General features: G+C 46.5%; 1 protein-coding gene across 1 annotated transcript in view; it reads left to right on the plus strand.

Moving 5' to 3' along the window:
• Nucleotides 1-5,252: 5,252 nt before the first annotated feature.
• The window catches only part of AP1S3 (adaptor related protein complex 1 subunit sigma 3), a 57,574-nt gene continuing 35,262 nt past the window's right edge, over nt 5,253-27,564 (plus strand). Inside the window, exon 1 of the mRNA XM_028510442.2 lies at nt 5,253-5,422. Within this exon, the coding sequence (XP_028366243.1) occupies nt 5,420-5,422 (3 nt within the window). The 5' untranslated portion in view covers nt 5,253-5,419. The remainder of the gene's footprint in view (nt 5,423-27,564) is intronic.

The raw sequence follows: 27,564 nt of genomic DNA on the forward strand, positions 1-27,564 counted from the left end.
TGTCCAGTTTTCCCAACACCGTTTATTGAGTAGATTGTCTTTACTCATTGCATGTCCTTATCTCTTTTGTCAAATATTAATTGACCATAAAGGCATGGTTTCATTTCTGGGCTCTCTAGTCTCTTTCATTGATCTACGTGTCTGTTTTTATGCCAGTACCAAGCTGTTTCGATTACTATGGCCTTGTGGTATAGCGTGATCTCAGTGAGATGCGCTTTTAAAGGGAATGATGCGAATCCATTCAAACCAAGACCGGGGGTGGAGAAGGCAAGTCCCCAAACACCGACTGAAGGATCAAAGCAAGGGGAAGTCTTCATATGTGAAAATGTTCTGGTTTTTTTGAAGGCTCACAACCTTTTTTTAAAAATGCAAATATTAATTTTATTATTTTTAATTTAAGTACAGCTGACATATAATATTAGTTATATTACTCTCAGGTGTACAATAGAGGGATTCACCTTATACCTTGCAATGTGGTCAGCCCAGTAATTCTCTAAGCATCCGTCACTGTGTAAACTTATCATGACATGGCAGCCGTCCCTTTGGTCTCTGCTTTTACAAGTCTTTATTCTGTTCTGTTTGACTTACACAACAATAAAAGAAGGAATGAAATCTTATCATTTGCGACAGTATAAATGGACCTAGAGAGTATTATGCGAAGTGACATAGATCATACAGAGAAAGACAAATACTGTATGGTTTCAGTTATATGTGGAGTCTAAAAACCGAAGACCCTCAAACCCACCTGGCACCCACTACACTATGCTGACATTTCTGTATTTTCCGTGGCGACTGTAACTGCCTGACCATGAAGGTGTATCTGCATTCCATTTCCCCTTTTCCGTGTTGATACAGCTGGGATAACCATCATCCTGCTTTGTGGAAGGTCCTTGTACCGAGCAAGACAAACACAATGAGAAGCACAGGGACTCCTCTTCCCCAATCCATTATCCTGCGGTTCAGCTAACATTTAACTAGATTGCCATTATGGTGGGAAAGAAAGACCTGGTTCCCTTTCTCACAAACCCTGTTTGATGGCCTCTCCTTGGCTTCTTTTACGTTTTTAAACTCGTAGCTTGATCTCTCTCCATTTCTAGAAAATTAATATTTTGGTGTATGGGCTGGCATCATTTCCATGTGTAATCATGTCCCAAGTTGTTCTCCTCCTCCCGCCTGCCATGAACTCCATGGTGGCTTTCACTTCCACTGCGTTCTCTGTATTTCCCATTACCATGCAGCTAGGGAGTGATCCGAGACGTGAAACTCATACATCGAGCTCCCCTACTACCAGGGCATTGGTGTGAGTCATTGCACACACAGAATCGCACATGCAGGCTCAGACACGACCTGATCTGAAACATACAACATACTGTGCACCCTGGCTTCTGCCGACAATGAAGAATGACACGTGTGGAGCCCCTTGAAAATGGACCTGGAGCTGCCACCCCAGAGGAACTGCCCCGCACGTCCCATTCCTCAAACCTTTGGGCTGCTGAAGCTGGGCAAACTCGCCTCTGGACTGGACCCAAGCAGCACGGTATCCCAAACAACGGTTTGTTATGACTGGAACTGAAAATCAAAGATATGCTTTGGAATGAGCATTGCTGTCACAGGTGGGCACAGGTAACCAGGTCCTTGGTGATCGGAACAAAGAACTGAACCGAACACCCAGAGTTTATAGCAGAGAGCATGGGAGCAGGCCAGCTCCAAGCAGAGGTTGACCTCATGAGCTAGAGGAATTCTATTCTCATAGGGTGGATCCTTCCTGGCTAGTTTGGGCGGGCTTTTATTGTGCAAGGACAAGTAGTCGTATTACTTTAAAGCTACTGTGCATGTGGTCTCCCATGATTCTCCTTGATTGGCCACCGGAAAAGGGGGTCACACAATGTTAACTTATTACAATGCTATTATAATGGAGCAGGGGTCGTGTAGTATCTTCTGTGCAGGTGTATTCATGAGTCACCATGATTCAGCGCTTTTCCAGAAAGCAGGAACAACTGGTCTTAGAACAGCGTCTCTGTCGTGTATGGATGTTCTTTATCTTAGCCCTGGGGCACCTCCGGGGTTTCCTCCTTCCTGACTATCTCCTGCCTCCTCACTATTTAGCTTACCTGCACCTTCTCTTTCTTCCTTCTAATCAGATAATTGTTCCCCTTCCCTTTCTCATACATACCCCTTGCGCTCACTTCCTAATGAGAACTCTGTTTAGGGTTCCTACTGGATTCAGTATTTCCTGAAAACCTACTCTTTTGGATCTCAAGTAAATGCTTGTTGCCTTTCACTTTGGCCTTTTGTCCTTAGATTAATATCACAACAGTAGATTTTCAATCTAAAGGCCCCATCAGGATGGGACCAGGAAACCCCTCTTCACAATGGAACATCCTGAGTCCATTTGAAACTGGAAAAGAGACCAGCTTTCGGGCTGCCTGTCACTACTAAACCCAATAAGCAATGACAGCGATTGAATCTTTTACGGGCGCTTTATTCAGATGGCCGGCGATCTGAGAAGATGGCGGGTTCATACCCTAACTGACCATCTTGTCTTTTCTTTCCAGGCCAGACTTTTTATAGCAGGGGATAAACAAGGTGCGGTGAGGGCTTCGAGATTCAGGGAGGATTAGGTGATAGGAGCTGCAACATTCCTGTCTTGAGTAGTTAGCTGTTCCCAGGGGCATGTGGTCTTGTCTCTTCCTGAAACACAAAGGTCCAGATGCCTCCAGTTGTCCCCAGGCAGTAATCTTTAGCAGTGCCCCAGGAGGTCAGCTGTTTTTCCAGGAGCCAAGCCTGGCCTTATCTGTAGTTTCTGAAACAAAAGCTTTAACATACACGTTACTTGCTAGACTTATAACCTTTCACCTTAAGCTAAAATTTTCCAAGTCTTGAGTCCCCTGTCACCTTAGGGCCTCCAGGTCCTCAACAGAGTTGGCCTCCTTGTTGACCTCACATACAACCTAGAGTTTGAAAGGGAGCGAAGATGGGATAGGGAAGTCAAGACTCAAAAATGCAAGCTATTCCACTGAGACACGTGATTGCTCTGAGTCAAGATTGGTTAACACCACTGCAGTGTCCTGAGTTGGGTCTGCCATGTGTGCGGAGATCCGGAGGGAATCAGTGCGAGCCTCGGTGGAGCCTCGGTACCTGGGTTCCAGGCTTAGCTCTCTGCCTTTGGTTAGCTGTCCGTTCCTGCTTTGGCCTCACTCCCTCTGCGTCTCAGCCTCTTGTCTGTACAATGGGCATAGTACTCCTTGAAACAATCAACAACATGCAGAGGCAACTATAAAATGCGAGAAAGTATTGCAAGCCTTGTATTGAATTACAGGTCATTTGGATGGCCAGAGAAGATAACCTATGTGAAGTGTCCAGCCCTGAGACTGGCTGGGGTGTGGTTTGAGAATCTGGAGGGAAGAACATTACAGGGAGAAGCCTAGGAGAGCATCTGCAGCCTACATCAGCAAGGTCGTGAGGGAGGTTGAGGGCTGCTAACAGTTTTCAAGCTAAACTCCCTCATTCTATAATCAAACTTTCCCTAACATGGGTCACACAGTCAGGGAAGACTCTTCTGCTTTAATCTTTTACTTAAGGCATGGCAAGAGCATTGAGATTTCTTTTGCTTTAAAACTCACCTTTAGTGTTCCCATCTCTTTCCACTAGCAATGGAACCCTTAAAGCAGGAAGCTCTAGGTGTTTTTCATAGGTGAGCCAGGTGTGTGACATGGGGCTGAGCCCTGCCTTGAAATTAGGTAGAAAGAGGAGATCCTACATGCTGAGACCGAAAGTCCCAGATGGGGGGAGAAAGCGGACCCTGCGTGGAGAATTGGGAGTTTAGAAAGCAGCTCTCCTCAATTCACAGTAAGTTGTGGGCCATCTGTCAGGAGGCAAACTCACCCCACCCCCTGGGGGTTCAAGGTTAAATCCTCCTCCAGAGCCCTCTGGCAGACGCTGCACACTGGGAGTGGAAGCCACCGGGATGTAGTGACAGAACATGGAGCCTTTGGAGAACTTTCAGGTTGGAAGCTGTTCTGTCTTGGGGGCTTTTAGTGTGCATGATGCCCCTGATGTAGAACCCATTGCCTTTGGCTCCTGCTCACCTCTTGAACCTCCCCTCGCTTAATCCCAGCCACAGAGGCCTTGTCTGGGGCCTTTTAAAAAGGAAAGCTATTTTTTGTCCCCCCTGAGCCCTGGCTTCTCATCTACAGGTCTCCTGTCACCTCCTCAGCTGTTGGCCTTCCCCGACCAATACTCCCCCTGCCCACCCACCCAAATAAACGTAGTCCCCCCTGTGCCTACCCCAGCAACCTGCGTGCATCTTCTTCTCTGTAATCTCACCTGCCTAGCACTGCTCTCACTTTGTAATTATTTATTTACTTTTTTATGTGTTCCCAGCAGGAAGCCCCGCTCTCCCGCAGGGCCTGGCACAGGGTAAGCACTGGTAAATGAGGCTTCAGTGCATGCGTGGGTGGAGCGTCCCTTCCGTCCCGGTCACCTGAGCCCGCACGCAGCTCACTGAAGGCACACAGTACACCCTGGGAAGGACTCTCACTAATTTTGTCTTCCAGGGACAGCCCAAGCAAAGGTTCTTAACCTTTTGCGGGTATGGGTCTGTTTAGGCGTTTGATAAAACCAACCAAGCCTCCCCAAAGAACATAAATATGTGTTCAAAACTCTTCGAGTATGGGGGTTGGGGGACTCCTAACGTCCCGGGTAAAAACTTTAGACTTAAGAAAAATCAAGGGGAGAAGGAGATTGGAGACTCAATGCCAGTCTTAGGAGAAACCTCTTCAAACCGGGAGGTTTAAAATGACCTATGGCTTTTGACTGCAGTTTATATACAATATATAATAGATACAATGCAATACATATGCAGGGACCGATTCCAGCGCGGGCAAACGCTCCCTCCATGCCCGGTTTAGGAACGGACAGCCCCTGGCACTTTCCGCGAGTGTATCGGGAAGTATCTTCGCCAGGTCTGAACGACGTTTGTCCAGCGAATGACACTTTCGCACCGCAGGGTCAGGAAAGCAGCACCCCCATGCCGGGACTCCCAGCGCAGGGGTTTTCAGGGAGGGCCTCGCGGGTTTCTGCCGCCGAGCAGAGGCCAACGTGCAGACGAGCGCGCAGGTGGATTGGCACCTGAGGCCTCCAGCAAGGCGCTGGGCGGGGCAAGCCGCCTCGGGGTGAGGGTGCGGGGAGGGCGGAGGAAGGGCGGGAGGGATAACGGGAGGGGCGGGAGAGGAATCGGCTGGGAGGAGTCAGCAAACTTTCAGTTCGAGAGCATTGTGGGAAGCAGCCATGGTCTGAGGCGGGTACCTCACCTGTCAGCCCGCGCCGGCTCCTGCACTCCGCTCTGGCCCTCCACGGTACTGCTCTCGCCGCTCGGCACTAGCCAGGCTGGGGAGGCGGAGGCGGCGGCCCAGCCACCATGGTGAGTGTGGGCGATCGGGCGGCGGCTCTGACTCGGGGGTGCGTGCTCCCTGGAGGCACCTGCGGCGCCAGGCTCCCGCAGGGCGCGCCGATCTGTGGGGGACGCCCTGCCGGGTCAGCTGGAACTCCCGGGCCAATCGGCGCCTGTGGCCCCGCAGTCGGGACTGTGGGGACGCGCCGGGACGCTAGGAACATCAGTCTGGGACTCTCGCGGCCACCAGGCACCGCTGCTTCATTCATTCGATCAAGGTTTGCTGAGTGCTTAGTCTGTGCCAGGCACGGGCCAGGCGCTGGGGACCAGCGGGGGACCAGGTGGAGACTGCTATCCGGGGCTCACGTTCTAGGAGGGAGGTGTGGCTGGAGGGAGCCGTGTAATACACCAGTAACATACAGATAACCTCCGAGAGGAAGTGCTCTGATAGCTCCGAGAGAGAGGATGGAGGGGTGCAGAGGCAAGTCTGCAGAGTGGGCGAGCAGGAAAGGCCTCCTTGAACAGGCGGTGGCGTCTGAGCTGTTGGAGGTCCTGGAGGAGCCCTGTGAGTGGTGGCCGCAGAGAGGGCAAAGGCCCGAGAAAGGTAGCGGGGCCTGATGAAGCGGGTCCTTATAGGCCAAGTTAAGGAGTTTAGTTTTTTATTCCAACTGAGTGGGGGGATACTTAGGAGCATTTTCGAGGGAAAACTAACCTCATCCTTTCTATACTTTTTAAAGTTCTTTTTGGCAGTTGGTGGAGAGTAGAATGGTGTGTATGTGCGTGAAGAGGGGTGTCAAAGTGAAAGCAGAGAGACCAGTAGCCGTGCTCCAGGGGACGAGTAGCCCTGGTGGCCTGCACTTGGGTGGGAGCAACAGCTCCAGGCGTCTCCTGCCTGCTCTTGCCTCCCGCCCTGATGGCGTTTCTGAGAGTGCAGTGTCCTGAGCGGCTCTAGACCCACTTCCCCAGCTGAGCACACTCATCGCATGCGAGGAGGGACGCCAGGGACCTGCAGGTCCCCCGTGCACTCTGCTCAAGTGGGCCAGGACAGGCAGGCAGGACAGGACCCCCGGCAGGACCACGTGGGTTCGGAAAGTGGATGGACAAGGGGAGCCGTGGCATGTTGAGTGCCCGGACGGGAAGACCACAGGTGCCGGTGCCTAGGCGAGGTTTGCTGCATGGACTCGCGGCGCTGCTGTTGTTGTCTGTCGCAGGTTCCCTGTAAGTACAGCGCAGTGCAGAAAGGAGGCTGTAAATAATGGAGCAGCTTTCTTGGCTTGCTCAGGTTTCCCAAGGAACACGGTGGTGGTGAGCAGCGCGGCCCGCCGACAGCATTTGCCTAATGGAGGGTGGAATGAGGCCCTGGAAGTTTCGGAGCAGCACGGGCTGGTTCCATTCCACAGGCTGGGCCGGGGTCCATGCTCACTGTGCAGCACCTGGCTGGGGAGATTTAAGTTTTCTTGCTGGAGTCCTACGATCCGTGGATCAGGAATGTGCGAAGTTTCCCTGGTTTTCCACCAGGGCTTGCCCAACAGGAAACATTAACATTCTTGAGCACTTGTGATAGAACAATCTGTATACTCGGCCCTTTCAGTCCATGATCTCAGTCCTTGCAGACAAAGGCAACAGGTGCTCTTTGCCTTTTACCTGCTCTGACCTGGTCTCGCAGCAAGTCCATGGACCATCCCTTGACCTCACCATGCCAGTTTGCTTATGGACGCGGTACTTGTTCCAAACTCACATGGCCCGGGTTCTCAAACGGCAGTCTGGGTACCCGGAGGAGTCCCTCAGACTTTTCAGAGGGCCACAGGCCAAACTGTGTTCATGATAACACGTGGTATTATCTGCCCTTTTTCATGTTCATTCCCACGTGACCATCCATGGAGCTTTCTTGAGGTGCATATGACCCGGGGCGGTGCCACTAGTTTAATGCAGAAGCATCTGGGAGAGTCCAGCTGTCTTCCGTTGAGCCAGGCACCACGGGCGCTTGCCAAACTGCAACAGTGCCACTCTTCTCACTAACTTTTTTTTTCTTTTTGCTTTGGAAAATATTGTTACTCTTCATAAAAAGTTATTTCTGTTAGTGTGTCATAGCTTTATTCTTTAAAAAAATAAACTGGTAAATTATTTATTTCTCTATTTTAATGGATAATAGACGGCTACAACCTACAGAAACCAAAATTTGGGGGAATGTCTATTTTTTAAGAGTGTAAAGGAACCAGAGACAGGTTCTGTGAGTCAGTGCAGACGCAAGTGTGTGGAGCCACTTTGCCTGCAGTGAGTGCTCAGGGACTGTGATGTCTCGTCTATTTTTACTGTCACCTGGTAGGGAAGAATAAGTGGCCCTCCCTGTTGCCCTGCAGCGCTAGGTTTTTGGGTGAGGGCCACTTGTAACTCCCGTCTTTGTCCTGCTCTGTTCCTGGTTCGTGACTCTTGCCAGCTCTTCCTCTAGGAAACTGGAAGGTGCTCATAGCATCCCACCTAGCACGTGCACCCGGGAAAGGGTTCTGGATGCCCTTGTGCCAGTGATCCAGTTTTCTAGCCCAGAGGCTCCCTACTGCATGCATCTTGGAGCTGTGTTTGTGCTTGGATCACACTGTGTGAATCAGCTCTGGCTGGCCTTTGTTTTAGAAATCTCTGCCTTGGGAAACAATGCTGGCGTTATCGTGTTTCAGGGGCTCAGAGCCCAGCGCACTTAAACATCTTACTGGGAAGAATTTGCTATTGAATGGTTGAAATGGTGATGGGAGAGGTTTTTTTTTTAATTGTTTTTTATTTTTTATTTCCCTGTAAGAAGATAGCAGTGAGGATTTATGGAGTGATGTTTCAAAGGCTTTGGGGACACGGTTAATAAAAATGCAGGGGGACTTTGCTAGATGCAGGCCACGTGCTTCTGAAAAGTTGAGGTGACTTCTAAGACATTTAAAAACTGCTCTTGAAGTGTGATTAATCACCTTCTCGTGTTGCAAATCCAGTTCTTTTAAAAAATATTCCATTGCTTTTACTTATAAATCCTTAAATAAATACAAGTCATAGCTCTCTGGCTTCAGTTTGTAAATTTTAGTTACTTCACATGCTGCGAGGATTGAGGTTACAGCAGCTGAAGGATGGAAGAAGAGTCAACACGTTTTGTGGGCTCTGGAAAATTATTGAGTGCAGTGTATCTAAACATTAAAACCACTTGGGATCTTTAAAAATTACTGATGTCCAAGCCCATACCAAGCCGTTTGTCACATTTCTGGGACTACCACCAGGCTTCTGGAGTTTTTAGAAGTCTCCCAAGTCATTTTAAAGTAAAGCTAGGCTTCACAATGTCTGACAAAATTCTCCACGATCTGTGATGATGACAAACAGCTGCTCAGACTCGCTCCCCCTGGGCTCCAGCAGCGGGGTGGCAGCTTGAAAGGCACCAGTGACAGGGAGAGACTGAAGTGTCTGGCATCAGGGCGAGCAGAGGCCATTGTGCCTTTGCTAAACCCTCCCCCCACGGAGCTGGTAAGCTGGTACCGTACGGGAGACTCCGTCAACCTGGCTCCAAATCCAGTTCTTATAACGTGTGTTGTTTATCTCTACTGAGAGAGACTGATTCAGAAAGCGTCAACTTTTGGGGGGCATGTGGTTTTAAATCTTCTTTGGAGAGAGACCTTCCCAGGCTGTGCTGTGAAGCCATGGATTTCTTTGTCAGAATCCATGTCAGTTTGAAGCGGCGTGTGTGCACCCGTCTCCTCCATCAGTGAATTCCGTTTCCTATGTTCATTGGCATCTCTTTATATTACAGAGAAGGTGAAAAGGAATCGGGGAAGGTGAGCGGGGAGAATCCCAGCTATGAAGCTGTAGATCCAGCATGACCCCCATCTCCACCTGGTACATTAATTTTATTGTCTGAGGTTTAAGTGAATGGTTATCAATCTGTGGTCATCTGGGCGGTTTAAATTCCAGGGAAGTAGTGTATCACCATAGACTGTTTGAGGCCAGCAGCTGGTGTTGGGGGGCGGGGGGTGGGCAGTAGGAGGGAAATGGCCCTCTGTGGTGTTCCGTTGTCCCAAGAGGGTTCCCCCACAACAGGCCTTTCCCACAGGTCTCCCAACAAGGTCAGGAGACTCATCTTTGCCTCTTGCCAGGACTGTGACTTCCAAGTTCCCATTCCTAGTTCTTTTCTTATGACAAATACTGACAATGGCTTGCAGTTTTTATGTGGCATTTTACTAACAACAGATGGAAGGAAACGGTCAGTGGACTGCGTGTTTGCCACACTGTATTGTCCAGGCCTGCCCCTTTGGGTCCCATAAACTGTTTCATTACGGGCAGACACAATAGGTACAGTCACCCCCTCCCCCCACTTGAATCAAGGTCTTTGAAGAGTCCCCAAAGACAGGAATTTCTTGACATCTTAGCAAATCATTCTTTCACTTAAAGAATTCTTAAAGTATAGTTGGCCTACGATATTATACCGTTTCAGGTGTACACCGTAGTGATTTGACATTTATATATCTTGTGATGTGATTGTCACAGTAGGTCTGGCAACCATCTGTTCCATGTGGAGTTAGGGTGTTAGTGATTTCTATTCCCTGTGCTGTAGATTACATCCTCACGGCTTATTTATTTTATACCTGGAACTTTGGACCTCTTAGTCCTCTTCACCTTCTGTACCCCCCTCCCCCACCCCCTCCGGCCACCATTGTTTTGTTCTCTGTGTATGAGAGTTGCAAATAACACAACACAGAAACAAACCCCTTCCATTTTATTACTGCAGCCAGACATTGTCCCAGAGATCTGAGACTTCACCGGGGTTACTTCTTCCCCCGGGGCCCATGCTTGCCCCTTGCAGAGTCTCCCTTTCTGGTGTATCTTCTGCTTCTCCGTTGGAATTCTTGGTGTCCCCTGAAGTATCCTAGCCATTTACCCAGGAGAAAGTCCCTCATTACCATGCGAGGCCCCCAGATCCTGGGTGGTGTGTACACAGTTACTGGAGGCAGATGTCCCTCTCAGATGCTCTCAGAGCGGTACTAGACTGCCTCACCAGCACCCTGACTAGAGACAATGCTTTATGGCACGGCTGCTAATAGAGAAGAAGTGAAGAAGAGCTGTTTAAGTTAGAAATGAAATGCCCTTGACCCTTATGAGGAAGGCAGGCTTCAAAAAAAAAAAAATCTCCAATCAAGTCCCAAATTGGAAAGATCTGGATTAGAGGATAGCTTTCCCTAAATAGTTTCTGAAAGATGCCTGGAGAGAAAACAGTACAGTCAGTCACTCATGGGTCTCCTGGTGTGGTGGGGCGGAGCCCTGAAGGGTGTTCAGTCGGGAATAAAGGCATCCAGGTTTTATTCAGAGTGTCCTTTTTGGATTTTGTCTAACAGGCCTAGCGGAATAAGCCAGAGGCATCCTACTCTCCTGGAACTTCCATTCTTGGCAGGAAGTTCTGTAAACTTTCTAAATGTTTTGTATCAAGCACACGGAAGAGAATTATCCTATAGCCTGAATTATACTATAATATAGCCCCAAATAACTTAGGGGCTGTATAAATGTAACTACTCTTTAACTGTTAAGGAGTCGAAATTACATTCAGCCCTTTGAAGGCAACCTCGAGGCTGATGTGGCCCCCGGTGAAAATGAGTGTGACACCCCTGCTCTAGAGCTTTGCTAAGTCTTCATCTCATTTTTTAAAAAGATTTTATTTGTTTATTTTTTAGAGGGAAGGGAGAGAGAGAGAGAGAGAGAGAGAGAGAGAGAGAGAGAGAGAGAGAGAGAGAGAGAGAGAGAGAGAGAGAGAAACATCAATGTGTAGTTGCTGGGGGCCGTGGCCTGCAAACCAGGCATGTGCCCTGACTGGGAATCGAACCTGCGACACTTTGGTTTGCAGCCTGCGCTCAGTCCACTGAGCTACACCAGCCAGGGCTTTCATCTCATTTTTACTTGATGGAAATTGCCGACGTTTCTGAGGTGGGTGTGTGGGGACCTACTTGAGACATGTGTACCAGGGAGTAATGCTGGCGCTGGGGACTAACTTGGGCCCTGACACCCACAGCCCTTCCTGGCCTGAGGCGGTGGGGCCATTCCTCCAGCTGGCTAGCCTTCGCACAGTCACTGTCTGGACCAGTTGCCTGGAGTCTGGGGCGTGGGACACCACGGCTTCTCCAGACCTGCTCTCCCTCGCTGTGTCTGCCCTGGTCATGCAAGTGCAGCGGGGCTCATCAGCTTAGATCTTGTACATTCTCCCCCCATTTGGGTAAGATAAACAAATACTCTACATGTAAGCTGCAAACTTCCAGAATGATATGTGGAGACAGCGCCGGTCTCTGGGAAGGGCTGTAAGCATCTGGTGTGGTCAGAAGATTCACTTTTTATTCTCTGTTCTATTATTCGACACTTCAGTATTTTCTTTTCTTTTCTTAAAGATTTTATTTATTTATTTTTAGAGAGGGAAGGGAGGGAGATAGAGAGAGAGAAACACCAATGTGCGGTTGCTGGGGGTCATGGCCTGCAACCCAAGCATGTGCCCTGACTGGGAATCGAACCTGCGCCACTTTGGTTCACAGCCCGTGCTCAATCCACTGAGCTATGCCAGCCAGGGCCAACACTTCAGTATTTTCTATTTGAACGTAATATGTTTTCGATGATATAAAAATGACTTGATAAATATTGTTGTGTTTATGACTTCTCCAGCAAAACTGTTTTGTGTTTGTCCATGTTTTGTAGCTCATTCAGCTTGGACGTGGTTGGGATCGGGATGGTAGCAGAGGAAATTCCCTTAAAATATCCGCACATACAATTTCTCTTTCTCGAGAACTTGGGCTCTCTGCCAGAGTTCCGGGGCTCCTAGTTGTACTTGGCTTTCCTCTGAGAACAGAGACTAGCCGAGGGGTGAAAATGCGAGCTATCTTTCTCACTCCAGTGACTGTGAAAACTTTTGGTAACAAGGTAGAATAATATTGCTGGTTGCTTCACAGGACTGAACCATTCAAGTACGGAACTGTTTGTCAGGTTATATAGTGCTGGCCTCTCTCTGCATTTGGCAGACAGCTGAACATTCCAGCAAGATTAAGAACCTCATCCCTAAAGATGTCAGGAAGGGCCGGTCAAATCTGGGATCAGGTGCAAATTACCACTGAATTGTTCTGCCCCCAGGTTCAATGTCTGCTCCTTTTCTCTTTTTCCTTGAAAAAACAAACAAATGAAAACAACTGGGTGGCAGTTTTTCAGGCTGCAGATGAATCTATAAGAGCCCCGGGGGGGGGGGGGGCGAGGAAGAAATGCAATGTCTCTTTTAAGAGAAGGGTGAGAGTTTCATCAGGTGACAGAACATGCTGTCAGAGGAGACCTCTTGGTCGTGTGACACGCTGAGCCTTTTGCACGGCTTTTCACGAAGCCTTTGCTTGTTCCCATCTGAGGCAGGTGTGGAATCTGGGTGTGATGTGGCAGGCGTGGGGAGGTGGTGAGCGCGGGGAGGTGGCGAGGCGGACAGCGCAGGCACTGTGTGTGAGCTCCGTGACTTTGGACCCATGGCTCATCCCTCTCTCTCCTCCTCCAGGCCACTTCCTCAGGGGACCTGCGGGTTAAATGAGAGAATCCAGTTCGAGCCTCCTGCACAGGGCCTGGCAAAACTGGAATTTATTCCGTAAATGTTCACGAGGCTACTTTAAGAGAAATAGGAAAAAGCTAATGAATCACTTTACAATGGTTCATTAGGTTTATTTTTTTTCTCCCTGAAGAATATATTTGAGCTGGTGAAATAAAGAAACAAAATAGAAACTGCAAATATGGGGGAGGTGGGAGAAGGTATGTATAAAACATTTTTCTTTGATTTGTTAAACAAGCACTTGCCTTCAGTTTCTTTACTAAGAAGCCACGTCCTCAATTCTAGGTGTGTTACATATGAGTCCTGCCTCTCAAAGTCCATTTGGCCTCATGGTTTTGACACTCCAGGAATTCAGATAATCTAGTCTATATCAGCAATCTTCGGGAGCCTGGACTATGTAACAAGACAAGTCAGATTGAACCTGAACTTTGAAACAGGATGATGGATATGCCATCTCCCACCTCCTAACAGGCTTTGTTCGTAACTGTAGGTATCGTCATCAAGGCACAGAGGCCCTGGGGACTGACTTTTAATGAGTGCTGAGCAGGCTGCAATAGGGAGAAAATGAAAGTTCTTAACAAACATTTAAGTGGTCATTACCATGCAGGGTGCGGAGTTTCGCAGATGGAGCGTGTTTAAGCATAGCCTCTTAAACGAAGTTGTTCCTGGTCACAAAAAAAATTTCACATTAAGATCGAATAAGCATCACTATGAAATATGAATAAGGTCCCAAGTTACTAATGTTTCATTCAACTTCAAAGTCATACTGAAAATTGCCTGGAACTTTCACCCCCTATTTCCAGTATCTTTACCTTCCTTGAAAGATTTGCAACAAGAGTCAAAGGCGAGTCTGCCTCTCGGAAGACTCCAGGAAAACAAATCTAATTAGAGGCATATTTACTGTAAGACAAAATTAACCAACTAAGGGTATTGTTGAGATAATCTAGGTTGATTATGCTGTCCAGAGGAAATGGTACATGGAGAAACAGCCTATGAATCACTCTTCAGGGTTTTTTCCCCCCCACTTGTTAATCTTTGTGTTCTAACTGTGGAGGTTATTAGAAAAGCAAAACAAGTAAGAGGTCTGTTTCCTGAGTATGAGATATTGTGCTGTTGGGAAGAAATTTCTCACATGCTCAGCAGACCCAGCCGAGGACGAGGGTGGATAATTAAGCTCTGAGGCATGTTGTTTGGATTATGGAATGGCTGCGGGGAATCTGTGGAGGGGCCCTGGGGGGGGATTCTGGGGGGACAGGCGAGGGGCTATGCCCCCAAGGGTTCAGCTTTTCAGAGAAGAGTGTGGGGATGTGTGTCTGGATACGTGCGTGGGAAGGGGCTACTGTGTGGACTGTAAGGAAAGGTGGCTTTAAGGAAATGTCCCTCCTGGAGGAGAGCCTGCTGAGCCTCCCACGAGGAGCAGGTCTCTCCCGGACTCCACCTCTACCCTTCCCTCCTCTGACTCCGCCTTCCAGGCCGCCAGCCCCATCGAGAGATGATTTCTCCAGAATGTTTGGGCAATGACATTTCTCACGAGTGGACTTTGTAGATAACTAAAAAGGGCAACCTTTAAAAAATTTAGAGTTAAAAAAATAAATATTAATACCCTCCTTAAGCATTGGGGGAAATGGGGCAAAAGTCATTTAAATCTTGTCCAGAGCCAGGAGGAGCCTTACTCCACTCCACTGCATGGTTTGGAGACGAACGGTCTACTTAGCAGCCAAGGTACAATGTTAACTGAAGTCTCGAGTGTACTTAGGGACGTGTGTGTGTGTGTGTGTGTGTGTGTGTGTGTATTTTATCTCTGAAAGCGTTAGTTTCCTTGTGTATCTCTAAAACACGTCTGCTGTTAACCCCTCCACAACCCCCTGTGTCTGCCCCAAGTTTTCTTCCTCCAACATTTTAAAGTCCGTTTTGAGAGGGGACACTTATTTGAATAGCAGCATGGGACAAACGTCACTAGAAAGACAGAAGAGCGGCATGCTTGGGAGGATTGCTGGACTACAAGGGGAGGAGATTTTTCAGTTCCTCCACCCAGCTATGCCCCTAGCCGTGACCTTCACCAGGTCACCGAAGTTCCCAGAACATGCCCTTAGCTGTCACACCAGGAGAACTTGGGCCTGAGATCTAATCTTAAAAACCCTTTCTGGCTCTTACACTCTGTTATCAGCAACAAGAAAATCATATGCCTCTCTAATCTTAGTATACATTAGTATCAGAATGAGAAGCAGAGCTCGCCTGGGGCTAAGTTGTTGGTCCATGTGTCCTTGGTGTTGCTGTGGACCAGGAGCAGGGCTCATTCTCTGTGCAGCTTGCAGGCAGGGCTCTCGTGTCCACAGCTGACATGAAGGGACAATGCCCACCGCTCCAGAGTGTGTGTGTAAATTTGTGTGGGTCATAGCATTGCTCACCCCTCTGCGTGTGTGTGTGTGTGTGTGTGTGTGTGTCTACTTACTGACCACATAAAGTGAAGTTGGGGCTTCAATCAGGTGAAGTGTAGAAGCAGGACAGCATTGTAATTTTACCAGAGGTGCAGATTTACTAAATACCTGCTGTGTTCTGTACCTGGAACTGGAGATTATCAAGAGACACAAAGGGAACAGAAGTAATCACGCGTGTGATGCCACAGAGCAGGAAATGTATACAGGGAGCCGCTGGTGTGCTGCCCTCAGCTGTGGGTTTCCTCACGAAGGCTGCTGACAGAGATGTGGTCAGGAGGGGCTAGGGTGCACGGGGCAGTGTGAATTCTGAGAGAGGTCCTGAAAGGTGTTGCAGACTTGGCTTGGTGAGGAGCCCGTTTCACACATGGGGGAGGGAGAAGGAGCTGGGTGGTGAGACGGGGCCTGGCCACACGTGTTTCAGGGTCTGTATGTAGGTTATTATGGCTGCATTTGGGGACGAGTTTGGAAAATGCACCCCACCCTTCTCTCTCTCATACACACACACATACACACTCTGCAGAAATTCAGTTCTGAGTCAGTTGGTGGAGAATGCTGAATGACAGAGGAGGTTGTCTCCTTGCCGCTGGTGGGGAGGGGACAGCCCAGGAAGGTGCGGTATGTTGGTTTTCTCTTCAGAACCATCATTTCATAGATGCGGCGTGTGACCGGTGTGACAGGCCTGCTGGGACCAGCTCCTAAACTAGACCTCTGTTCCGCTCTTTCGTTCAGATGTCGGAAGCATTATGCACACATGTAGACGTGATTGGCTTGACGTTTTAAAGTGAAATTTGGAGTTTGGTGTTAATTTTCTTCTCTATTAGATAAGTTGAACCATCCTATCCATATCTCAGAAAAACTTGAGCCTGTCCCTCCATGTGGTCCTTTTTTTTTTTACGCCCTTTTTACCGACATGCACCCACTGATTATGAGCTTGGAGGCCAGGCCAACATCAAATTGCTGTCATAGTTCCTTCTTTTTTTGAGATACAGCTGACATATAACATTATATTAGTTTTAGGTACACAATGTAAGGATTCGATATATGTGTATGTGCTGAGATTGAACGCTACAATTAGTCTAGTTAACCTTCAAAGTTGTTTCCTAAGAAGTTCAAGCAATAAGTATTTATTTGTTAAGCAGCTTAATGTCATTGGCTATTAAAATTCAAACCGTTCAACTTATTGGAGAATAAAACATTTATTCTCCAATAATGCATAATGGACCGAATGCAAAAACTTCAACGAGGGCTTCTTGTGTGAAGTGTTAGGGAACAGGAGTTTGTGCGCCCCAACTGCAAGACCAGTGATTTTCAATTGGAGGAAAAAAATCCTTTTTAAAAAACGACTTCCTTTGAAATCATGGGCTTGTCTCATCAACTGCTGTCTCTCCATATTTATTAGCAAAATCTATGTTGAAAGTGCCTCAGCCCAGCAACCAGCTTAGCGAACACCATGCTAATAAAACTCGTGCTGGTACAGCCTCTGTTCCCCATAAGTCAGTGGTAGGCCCAAAACAGCAGTGTTTTAAAGGCCACACTAAATCTTTCTAACAAGATTTACATTAAGACTTAAAACAAAAAAAAACCCCACAGCTTTTAAACCCCATTTTCCTGCATTCCCTTTTAGAACCTGTGAATATAATTGTATTTGATCAGTAGGAGTTTAAAGGACAGAATACTTAAGATAACTAACTTTGCATAATCATCTATTTTTACAAGTATTTATAACGTGAATGCTTCTATAATATACTTCTAATTTACAGTTATATTTTGTACTAGAGTCTCAACTATGAAAGCTAAAAATTTTTTGGACCTTGAGCAAAAGGACCAAAAAAAAAAAAAAAGAACCCCACAAAATTCTTTTTTGTTAACTGTGAAACAAAGTAACCACTAACAGAGTAGGACTTCCTTTTCTTTACAAAGCACCTTTTTCCCCCTCCCTGGTTTTGTTGAGAAATAATTGACCACAACATGTTGGAGGGTATTTTTTGTTTTTTGTAGCACCCTTGAAAGATTGATAATAAAATCAGTGTTATTGCCAACTGCTCCGTATTTAGGGGTGTCAGTGACTATAGTTTATTCTGTAGCTACAATTGCTAACATTAGCTTCCTGAATTTGAAAATATTTAAAATATTTGGCCAAGAGAAAGTGGAGTATACTTTTCTTACATTGCCTGTTTCTCTACTGGGTGATATAAAGAATGGTTGTTATCAGCAAAAAATGACTCCCAAATGTCTGTTCTGTTCTCCCTTAAAAATTTTCACAATCTCGGGCCGATCTAATAATGAAAGAAGAAACAAGTGTTCAAAATGGAAGACGTGAAGTCCATCCTCAGCCCTGGCTGCACGTGGCTGACTGCTCTGTGCTGGGCCTGGTCTGGGGCTCACCGTGCTGCTTCTGAATAGGGGGCTGGAGACCGCCAGGTAGAGGAGAACAGGTGCCCCCTAGCCGCTGCATGCTTATTTCACTGCCCACCCTTAATAACGTCACATTGGAAGAGTAGAGAAAGCCCATCAAGGAATTAATATAATGAGATTTGCAAGAGGCCAGGTTCGCTATCAAGTAATTAGCCCTGGGGTTACTTTAATGGCAATTAGAGTAGTATTAAACTGTTTCTCCAGGACTGAAGCTTAAATGCATGACTGTTAAATAATGTCACCTTAAAAGTAGCTGATGGTTTGTACAGTTTTGTGGGATAAGAACCCCTTTGGGAATCTGCTACCTCTTCTGGATCTTCTCTCTAGAGCAGTGCTCATAAATCCAAAATTTTGCATATACTTTCTGGAAGTCTACCAACACCCCTTTGCGCTTCCAGACTATCCTCACTAGACTTTGGGCATTTCTTGTAAAGCTGTAGAGCCTTGCCTGAATTTACACCTAGCCCTCCATCTATAGCTTGATGATGCTGGGAAAGTCTAGATGCTAACACCATGACTTTTTTTTTTGTCTTCAATATTGTTGCCTCACCTAGGTAGGTGGATTAAACAATAGAATGCTTGCAAAGATGCTCAGTGTTGTGCCTGCCGTGCAGTGGGTCACTTTTACTGATAAGTACAGTGTCATGTGGAATATTCCATTCAGATTAGCTGAGCTGAAGATTTGAGCTATCCTGTCCGAATGTCTCCTTGAGACATTAGAGGAGGCCCTGGGAGAGCGCAGGGTCAGAGTAGGGAAAGTTAATGGGCCGCTGGTGATAATGCCTTTGGTGTGTGCTGACAGCTGCTGCGTCTACCTCCACTCCAGGGACACAAGGTAACAGCAGATACTCATAGAAGCCAGACAAGACGTGTTTTCCATTAGAGATGTGTTCACGAGTTCTTCCAAACTGTCTTCTTCTTTAAGGATGCTAAGCAACCACTTCTGTTAATACCGTTTTCTTCAGACCAGTCACTGGGTAGCTCCTAGAGTGAGCTATTTTCTGATTGTCATTGTAGCCATGTCATACTGTGACTATGATATGGCCACATTGGTTGGACCGTGTCTTCTACAGATGGCTAACATCACTGCCTAGGGGCTATTTTATTGCCAAGTTATGGGGAGTACCTGTAGTCTCTTGTGACCAGACCGCAGTACTGTTGACGCTCTGTGTCTAGCACAGATTTGAAAGGTTCATGTCACGTAACCAACAGTCCTATCTACACTGTGTGCATGTGAAGACTGCCTTTGGCTGGTGGGAAGGACTGGGGCATGGATGGACGGAAGACCTCAGGCCCTAGTGTCGCACAGGCCTGTGTCGGCATCCCTGCCTGCCGTTTCCGAGCCTTTGAGCTCAGTCCCTGGCGTGGTGGTGTGGGACATCTCCGTGACCTCGTGAACTTCACTATCTGCTCCTTGCCAGTGATTATTATGATCGGGATGCCTGTGGCTAGTCACATTTCCTGCTTCTCCCAGCAACATGGTGCGTGTGTGGCCTGGAACGCTGGCTTTGCTCAAAGAGGGCCCTCTGGTCTCTCCGTTTGTGCTGACCAGTTGAAGCGGTTTTTTTCAAGTGCATGGGAATGGCAGGAATAGTCACCCATGATCTGTCATAGATATTTATCTTTGAATATAGTACCTTATGCTCCTAATTTAACCAATGAACCTAACTAATGATCACATTCATTCTGGTAGCATTATCGTGTTCTATGGAATGTGGAGTAACGTATACATAAGAATGGTGTACGTGTTTGGATTATGCTGCGGAATTAAAAAAAATTTAGATTTCTTAAAAAACGAGGGCCCATTGCCTTATGTTCCTCCCCTGGTTCACATATCAGGCTGGTTTTACCCACTATGCATCATTCATGTTAGGCTGCTGAGCACCGCAGTCGACGGAGATCTGAGGTTGGTTTATAAACTTAGGAGGGAAAGTGATTATTATCTGAGAGTTGGGTCAGACCCTAAAGAATCATTACTTCGGTCTGTCTGAAATTAATTAACCCAGCCTCTCTGTTTTCCTTGGACTGTATCCAAAATCAACCTTGGACGGTTCTCAGAATTAGCTTCTCCAAATTCTTCCTCCCAAAGAAAATGTGTCACATACACAGAGCCCATGAATAAAACTTACCAAACAAGGAGAACCAATGACAGTCCTTAGTTTTATAGCAAAAGATCAAAGATTTTCCACTGAGGTTTATAGAACATTGATATTTACTTTCTGAATTAATTTTTTAAGATTATATTTTTAAGATTGTATTTATTAATTTTTGGAGAAAGAGAGACAGAGAAACATCAATGTGGTTGCCTCTCGTGTGCCCCCAACTGGGGACCTGGCCCACAACCCAGGCATGTGCCCTGACTGGGAATCCCACCTGCCACCCTTTGGTTCGCAGGCCTGTGCTCAGTCCACTGAGCCACACCAGCCAGGGCTCAATGGCATTATTTTACTGACTCTATCAACCCTAAAACCAAAGTAAAAAACTAAATGACATCCATTTAAAGTGAATATTGGGTTTTTGTTATTATTGCCAGCCTGAGATCTCCTGCATGGTCTTAGAATGTTTGCATTTTCTAATTTCATGTACAAACCTCATTTTGATTGAGGTACAGCCAAGAGTTTCTACACATGAAACATCAGACTGTTTTGTGGATGTTCACTTGATTGGTGAGAGTTTTGTGTGTAAGGTTTATTGGGGTCACTGGAAACCTAGTCCTGGGAACATGCCCCTGCTTATTTTGTCATGGAGGAAGGCCAGGGATGGTCCCAAAGTCACCTTTTAAGTATGTTTGGTTCTAGAATTAGGTGATGTCTGAGAAGCAGAAATGGCCAGCTCTTTGTCATTTTTGCCTCTTTGTTAAACAATACTGGCAGGCGCGGTCTCTGTGTGTAGGCTGCGGGCTGTGAACTGGAGAGAGCCGGACAGAAAGGAGTGGCAGAGAACAGCCACTTCCCATTGTTCAAGCACAGAACAAAGAGCAGAGTGTGAGATGGCCAGCGATGCCAGCCGTGTCGTGTCCACTGTGGCCTCTTCCCCGTGATTTTTTGTCCAACTTGCTTTTCTCTGTCTTCCTCTCCGTGGGAGTCACAGGGCGTCAGGGCCTGAGGGCCAGAGGGACGGGAAACCAAGGCCACTTCCACATTCTGAAGCCACTGGCATGAGAGAGAAATGAAGTGCCCAGGCAGAGGGATGCATGTTGTGGCACCTTTGCAAGCCAGTGAGTGTATGGAGTGTGCATACAGCACTGTGCACCTTCAGTTTGCCTTTTGCAATGTGTTTTAAGGATTTATAGAAATCTATTGATTCACTGTGTATGTGTTCCAGGAGCTGGAGCTGGTAGTGGGGCACAGACTTGTAGCTGGATGAAGAACATCTCTGTCTTTTGGCCTCGTTGGGGTTTCTCTGAATAGTGAACAATTCTGAATTCGAGATCCTTTGTGGATGTGAGGCCTGCCCGCTCCTTCTCACCCCTTTCATTCAACAGGCTTCCTCTGAGTCCAAGGATGGTTTGTCTGTATGGGCGGTCCCACCCGTGGGCATTCATCATGTCCATGTTTGAGAAACGGCTTACAGGAAGGATGCGGGGGCTGTGTCAGAGTGGGTCACAGCTAGGTTGTGACCTCCAAACAGGACTGTACTTGCTAAAAATATTCAGAGGCAGGGGATCTGCCGCCAACCTGCCTGGTTTCTAAGTCCAGTTCTACCACGTAGAGCTGTGTGACCTTGGGCAAGATACTGAACCTCTCTGACCATCATCAGTTACTTCCACTTTAGAGATGGAAAAGAATGATTATTCATCTCATCTGTTTTTTTTTCCTTGGGGATCAAATGATGTAAAGTATTTAGCACGGGGCTTGACATGTAGTAAATGATATTCCAAATAGTGAGCAATGGTAATAAATTAGTATTGTTTATTGTGCTGTTCATCCTTCTCCCCAGGATCTTAATCTGTTTACTCTCTTGTTTGGGGCTCATATAGGCCCACGAGTGTATTGCATGGAGATGCTCAGTCTTTGGCATAAATTCCAAAGACAGCTTTGGAAGCCACAGAACGAGTGCTCACTGATATTTTGTAATATGCATTCTGAGGTCAAAATGGCACACCCGCAGCAACGGTAGGAGAAAAGTGAATTTGTTTCATTGTTTTCATTGATAGTTTTGAGTCCAGCTTCCCTGGACCAGGTGGGAGCCGAAGAGTAGGCTGTTTAGAAAACTGCAGACGACAGGGGAGTGTGGTGGGGTCAGGTGTCATTTAGTTTCCCTCTGTCACGTATTAAGCCACCGAGTCTAAATTTTCACTGGCCCTGCTGCATTTTGCTTTGGTCAAAAGACAACTGTACATATTTGATATTCAGATCCCCAAGCTCCCATCCTGACTCAACAGCTTGCCAGCCACGCCAGCCACGCGTGTCTCTGGGCAGTGGCTTTTTCTCTACAGCTGAGCTTTGATTAAATCACACCCGTGATTCTATTCGGCTTTAGCATTCTGCAAAGTCTCTGGTCTATTATATTAAAATTTTTAGTGCATACACAAGTTTAAAACATCACTCTCTGATATTGATCCATATAGCTCTTTTTAAATTTCTAAAACAAAAAACAAAAAACAAAAACAAAACCCCAAACACCTCCAAGACTGATTTTGAATGAAACAGAGGAAAGCCAGTGGACTCATTAGTAGCCCAGACTTGGGAAGAGCCGTGACCTAGATGTGAAGGCATCTTGATGTTGGAAGGCGTTCTGTTATGTCATTCTCCGTATTATTTAGAGAAGCGTATTGTGCAAACCTGAAACCTGTGATGCTGGTGGGATCAGTATTCACCCTGGAGTTCTGCAGCTGGTGGGCACTGCTGCTGTCTTGTCACTTGAGTGACACCTAGAAAAACCGACCCTAAAGACAGCATCTGGAGATGGACGGTGGCAAAGGCTTGGGTCCCCATTCTGAACCCATTCTATTGGTTTGCAAATGAAAACTTCAGTTTTTCCAGGGGAAAAAAAAGGGACATGATGACCCCTCATGAATGATATTAAGGAAACTCTTAAATTTTGAGACCCACCTTAAGTTTCAGGTGTCCTTAGAAGCTTGTTTGCTGCCTATGGTACTTTGGTCATTCTCGTAATTCAGGTCCCTGCCAGACACACGGCCCAGGCTACTTCCATGTTGTCAAAATACTCCCTTTGATTGTTGTTTGTTTTCTGATTGTTGATGGTCTCTGTCCCATTTTCTGGGAGGGGTAATGTGGGGTGTATTGGAAAAGCAGATATTTGGTAGCCCGTTGAAAAGTTAAATATGAATGTATTTATTTCGTGTTCAGTTAAATGTGTAGTCTTCTTGGCAGTTACTTCGTAATTGTTAGTCCTATCAATAAATGGCTAAGGGAAATTTTCCTTGACTATGCTGTGATGATGAAACATTGCTTTTATTTTTAATGTAAGATGTATAGAAAAAAATTCCTAGTGTTTTCATGTTGCTGTTAGTGTGCTGTTTTAGGCTGACCCACCGAAGACTGACACCAGTATACTCATATGTTGATAGTCCGTCAACAGTTCCCAGAAGACATTGCGTTCCCTTCTCTCCTACAAGCAAAATTCTGCCACTCAAATGTGAGGCAATGATGGATTTAGATACCATTTGAAACCCATCAACATTATTCTAAACATCAATCTTCTAAATTTTCACAGCTCTATTGTAAGTTAACTGAATAATTACATTTTCCACATCACATTTTCTTTTTTGTAGTATGAAACTGTCATTGAGTAAATCATTGCTTCCTTTTCTTCATATGAGAGCTGATTTGCTGTAGTCATTCATTCATTCATTCATTCACTAGGGATTTAGTGAGGGCCTACTATGTGGCAGGCACTGCTCAGGAAGCTTGGGATACATCAGTGAACAGAAGGCAAAATTATTGTCCCATGGAACATACATTGTAGAATGTGGAATAAGGACAATAAAGTAACAGATAAGAAAAACAGCCGTAAATACTGTGAGGAATCACAGGGTGGGTCAGAAGGCCAGGAGTGTGGGGGGAGGGCAGTGATGGTGGTGTGTGTTGTACAGGGGGGTCTGGCCAGGCCAAATAAACAGGAAGTGGATTTTTGAGCAGATGTGGTGGAGACGAGGGAGTGACCCATGCAGATATCTGGGGGGAGAGAGTGTTGGGTGGAGGGCGTGGCTGGTGCCACGACCCTGAGTTAGGGTGTGCGTGACCCGTGAGCTGGGACAGGATGTGAGGATAAGAGCAGATGATGATGTCGGAGGCAAAGAGGGGCACTTCGAGTGAGGCCTTGTAGGTCATGGATGGTAAGGACTTGGCTCTCCCTTAGCAGCAAATGACCTACTCAGCTACAATAAACCTGGCTGCCTTATTCATATACCCACGATAAGAGAGCGATGGATGAAGTAGTTGTTATGCTCTTGCCAATGAGGTCTCCTAAAACTCCACCAACCTGTCAAAATGGAAGGGAAATGAAATTGAATTTCTCAGGACATTAAGTTACACTGTGTTCTAGTGCATGAGCCTTATGCCTTCAAGTTGATTTGCCATCAAAGTATCACAATTTAGGGGTCTGTTTAGGTCTGCCGTAATGAAAAGACGAGTCACTGAAAGTTAGAAATTTTACATCTTACAACGTTCTGATGTGAAAGTGATTGAAAAGAGCCCTTCCTTCTCTGGTGGCCTTTGGAATGACAAAAGCTAGTAATAATAAAGAAGTAAAAATCCTGGCTTCTGTGTAGCATTAGATTAGCCTAGGATTTGAAACTTACCCAGAGGGAGGGGGCTCCTCAGGGCAGGGTGGAGGGAGCACTGCCACCCGCCCCTGCCGCCCCCCACCCCCCACCCCCAGCCCTCAGGGTAGTGCTGGCTCAGCCGCCTGGTCCACCAGGTTCTCATGGGCCTTGGAGCTCAGTCTAGCTGTGCCACCTCCTGTGCTCTGCGGTCTTACTTTGCCACGAGGAAGACTTTTATGGCAACTACTTCACCACTTCTGATTAAGAAAAATGCTTACAAATACTAGGCTCTTTCTGGACCTCATCTCAACATTAGCAAAGCCGTGTTTTCTTGGGCTGGGTGTTTTGGAGAGTGGGGTGTGTGTGTGTGTGTGGGAGAGGGGGCACAGTCCCTGTTCCAGGGTCCCTGAGAAATGAATGGCACAGCCTCCAGCTCTCCAGCAGAAGTCCTGAAAACAATGATAAGTAAATCGTGTGGACTGCTTGGTAACCAGGGAGCATAGTTCTTTCCTTCCTGTGTTGAAGTATTCTCTCTTGTCCTAGCAATCTTTATGAGTTATAAAATTATGATAATACATTATCATAGAAAATTTGAAAGAAAAACGTAAAGAGAAAAATACGCCCCCCCCGAAATGATGCCTTGAGAACCATTGCAATCTCGTTTATACCATTGCTTTTTTCTCCTAATATAAAAAGTAAACATGAACAATATCTCAAATTACTGGGGTTCAAAAAAAATATTTACAATCTCAATCAAATGTACATAAAAAATTTACATATATTCTAAATACTGAAATAATTTAAAGTTACCATACTAATTTTAAGTTTACCATTGTAGCCATTTATAAAGTTACTTTTTAAAAGTAAGAAGAGTAAAAAGGAGAGTCTAACAGATGCAAAATGGCTACAATGATACAAAGCAGAGCTAAATGATTTAAAAAGAATCAGATAAATGATATAAAGTATATAGCTGAAATGATATGAAAGTAACCTTTTCTTCATATCAAAACCTGAAATGTGCCCATGCATCTCAGTGGCACGCATTTCACATTTACTGGTGTGATTGCCAGGTTGGGGTTTGCCAGTATCAATAATGAAATCATGTGGTCGTTCACTCAGTTGGAACCTGTCTGGTTTCTTTTTAACTTGGCAGGCATGCCTGCTAGAGAGTGCTGCCGTTTTTCTAATGTTTGTGTTCCAGTCTGTCTTTATTTTTGTTTTTCTACAAGTCAGATGTTTCACATTCTCCCTCTGTCTCTCTCTCCCTCTCTGAAGTTTGGGAAACCTTTTCTCTGTCCCGTACCAACTCTTCTTTAACATTTGTGATTTTGCGTTTTATCAATAAATGTTAGGAATGGAGGTTCCTGGTACACTCAGACTAGTGAAGGCACAGAAACTATTCAGATTTAACCTCAGAATCATCATTTGCAAAGGTCCTGCAAAACATCATAGCTAGATTAAATTATGTATACGACTTGGGTGAGGTGGAGGAGGCAGAAGGAAGGGGCGGGGAAAACCTCAACTCACTCACTGAAACCTCAAAGCAAAAAACACATTTCAGGTCAGCCTATAAGAAACCATAAAACGTATTTTTAGAACTATGTGACATTAGCGATAGTTCCGAACGACAAGAGGCATTAGCATATATTTGTTCACTTGGAATGATGCTGGATACACACCTGAAGTGTCAGATGAATCATCGACCCAGCGGAATAAAGGGTGAGACGAACTATGTTGTCCTGACATCAGAGGTATAGCACCATAGAGGCTTTCTGCTACAGTCTTCAGAAACACCTCTGGAAATTGTGCCTAAGGATGTATTAAAGCGGCAAGAGTCGCTATGTCCTTCATTCAAGCCCATTGACGGGTTTCAAGGCTGCTTTCAATGCTGGCCTTCCCTTTGCGGAGCTATGCAGAGGCAAGTTTTTCCTGAAGTTGTTTCTCTAGGAATGTTTTCTCACAGGTTCTCTTCACTTGACTAAAAGTGTATACGCCTTTGAATGTCAACCCTGTATCATTTCAGCTGTCAGTTTAAGGTGCTTTTCAACTCAGGAGAGCTGGACTGCCCATTTCCTACAACACTGTTGCAGAGTTAAGTCTTTTCTTACAATTGAATATTCAAGATGGACATACAAACACAATATGCAGCTTTTTTTTTTTTAAGATTTTATTTATTTATTTATAGAGAGGGCAGGGAGGGAGAAAGAGAGAGAGAGAAACATCAATGTGCAGTTGCTGGGGGCGATGGCCTGCAACCCAGGCATGTACCCTGACTGGGAACCGAACCTGTAATGCTTTGGTTCGCAGCCCGCGCTCAATCCACTGAGCTATGCCAGCCAGGACAATATGCAGCTTTTATCATTCGTATCCTAACTTGAAAAAACTCCCCTTCCTTTCACTGGATTCGGAAGATCCTAGTCGTTTTCACTCCCCCATGGTCTGGAGTCAGTGACCTGGAACTCGGGAAGAAAGGCAGCTGTGGCCTTGGCACAGCGGGGCTGTTCACTGGGGTGTGCACTGTGAAGTTAATTAGCCGTTACACCTCCTCACTGTCTGCCTAGGCGGCAGTCAGGAATTTGGAGGGTTTGGGATGCGTGCTCAGCCACTGCCCGATGGCTGTTCTGTCCCGTCTGAGCCGTGGGTGGGACCTGAACTTAGGAGCGCGAATCCAGGCATCAGCGGGGGAGCTCTCCGTGTCTAGCTCTACCCGGCTGTGATCACAACTTCTTCTTATTGAAAGACCGTAGTTCATCCAGTGGGAAAGAGAGACAGAGTAGGGTGGGTCACAATGCAGTGTCCTGCTTAAGCAGGGTGAAAGCCATCCTTGCAATCCCCGTTTGTGCTGTTCATCCCACCTTTCAAAGGTCAGGAAAGCTGTACCCACTCTCCTTTGGAGCCGCCGCTTCTGTCTTCATGGTGCCCGTGTCTGGGCGTAGTTACTGCAGACTTCCCACGTGGTCTTTTCAAGTCAGGGATACAGTTTTTTACTCCAGAGATAACAGGAGGCCTGCCACCC

Source organism: Phyllostomus discolor, chromosome 4 (genome assembly GCF_004126475.2).
Source record: "Phyllostomus discolor isolate MPI-MPIP mPhyDis1 chromosome 4, mPhyDis1.pri.v3, whole genome shotgun sequence".
Classification (NCBI taxonomy): domain Eukaryota; kingdom Metazoa; phylum Chordata; class Mammalia; order Chiroptera; family Phyllostomidae; genus Phyllostomus; species Phyllostomus discolor.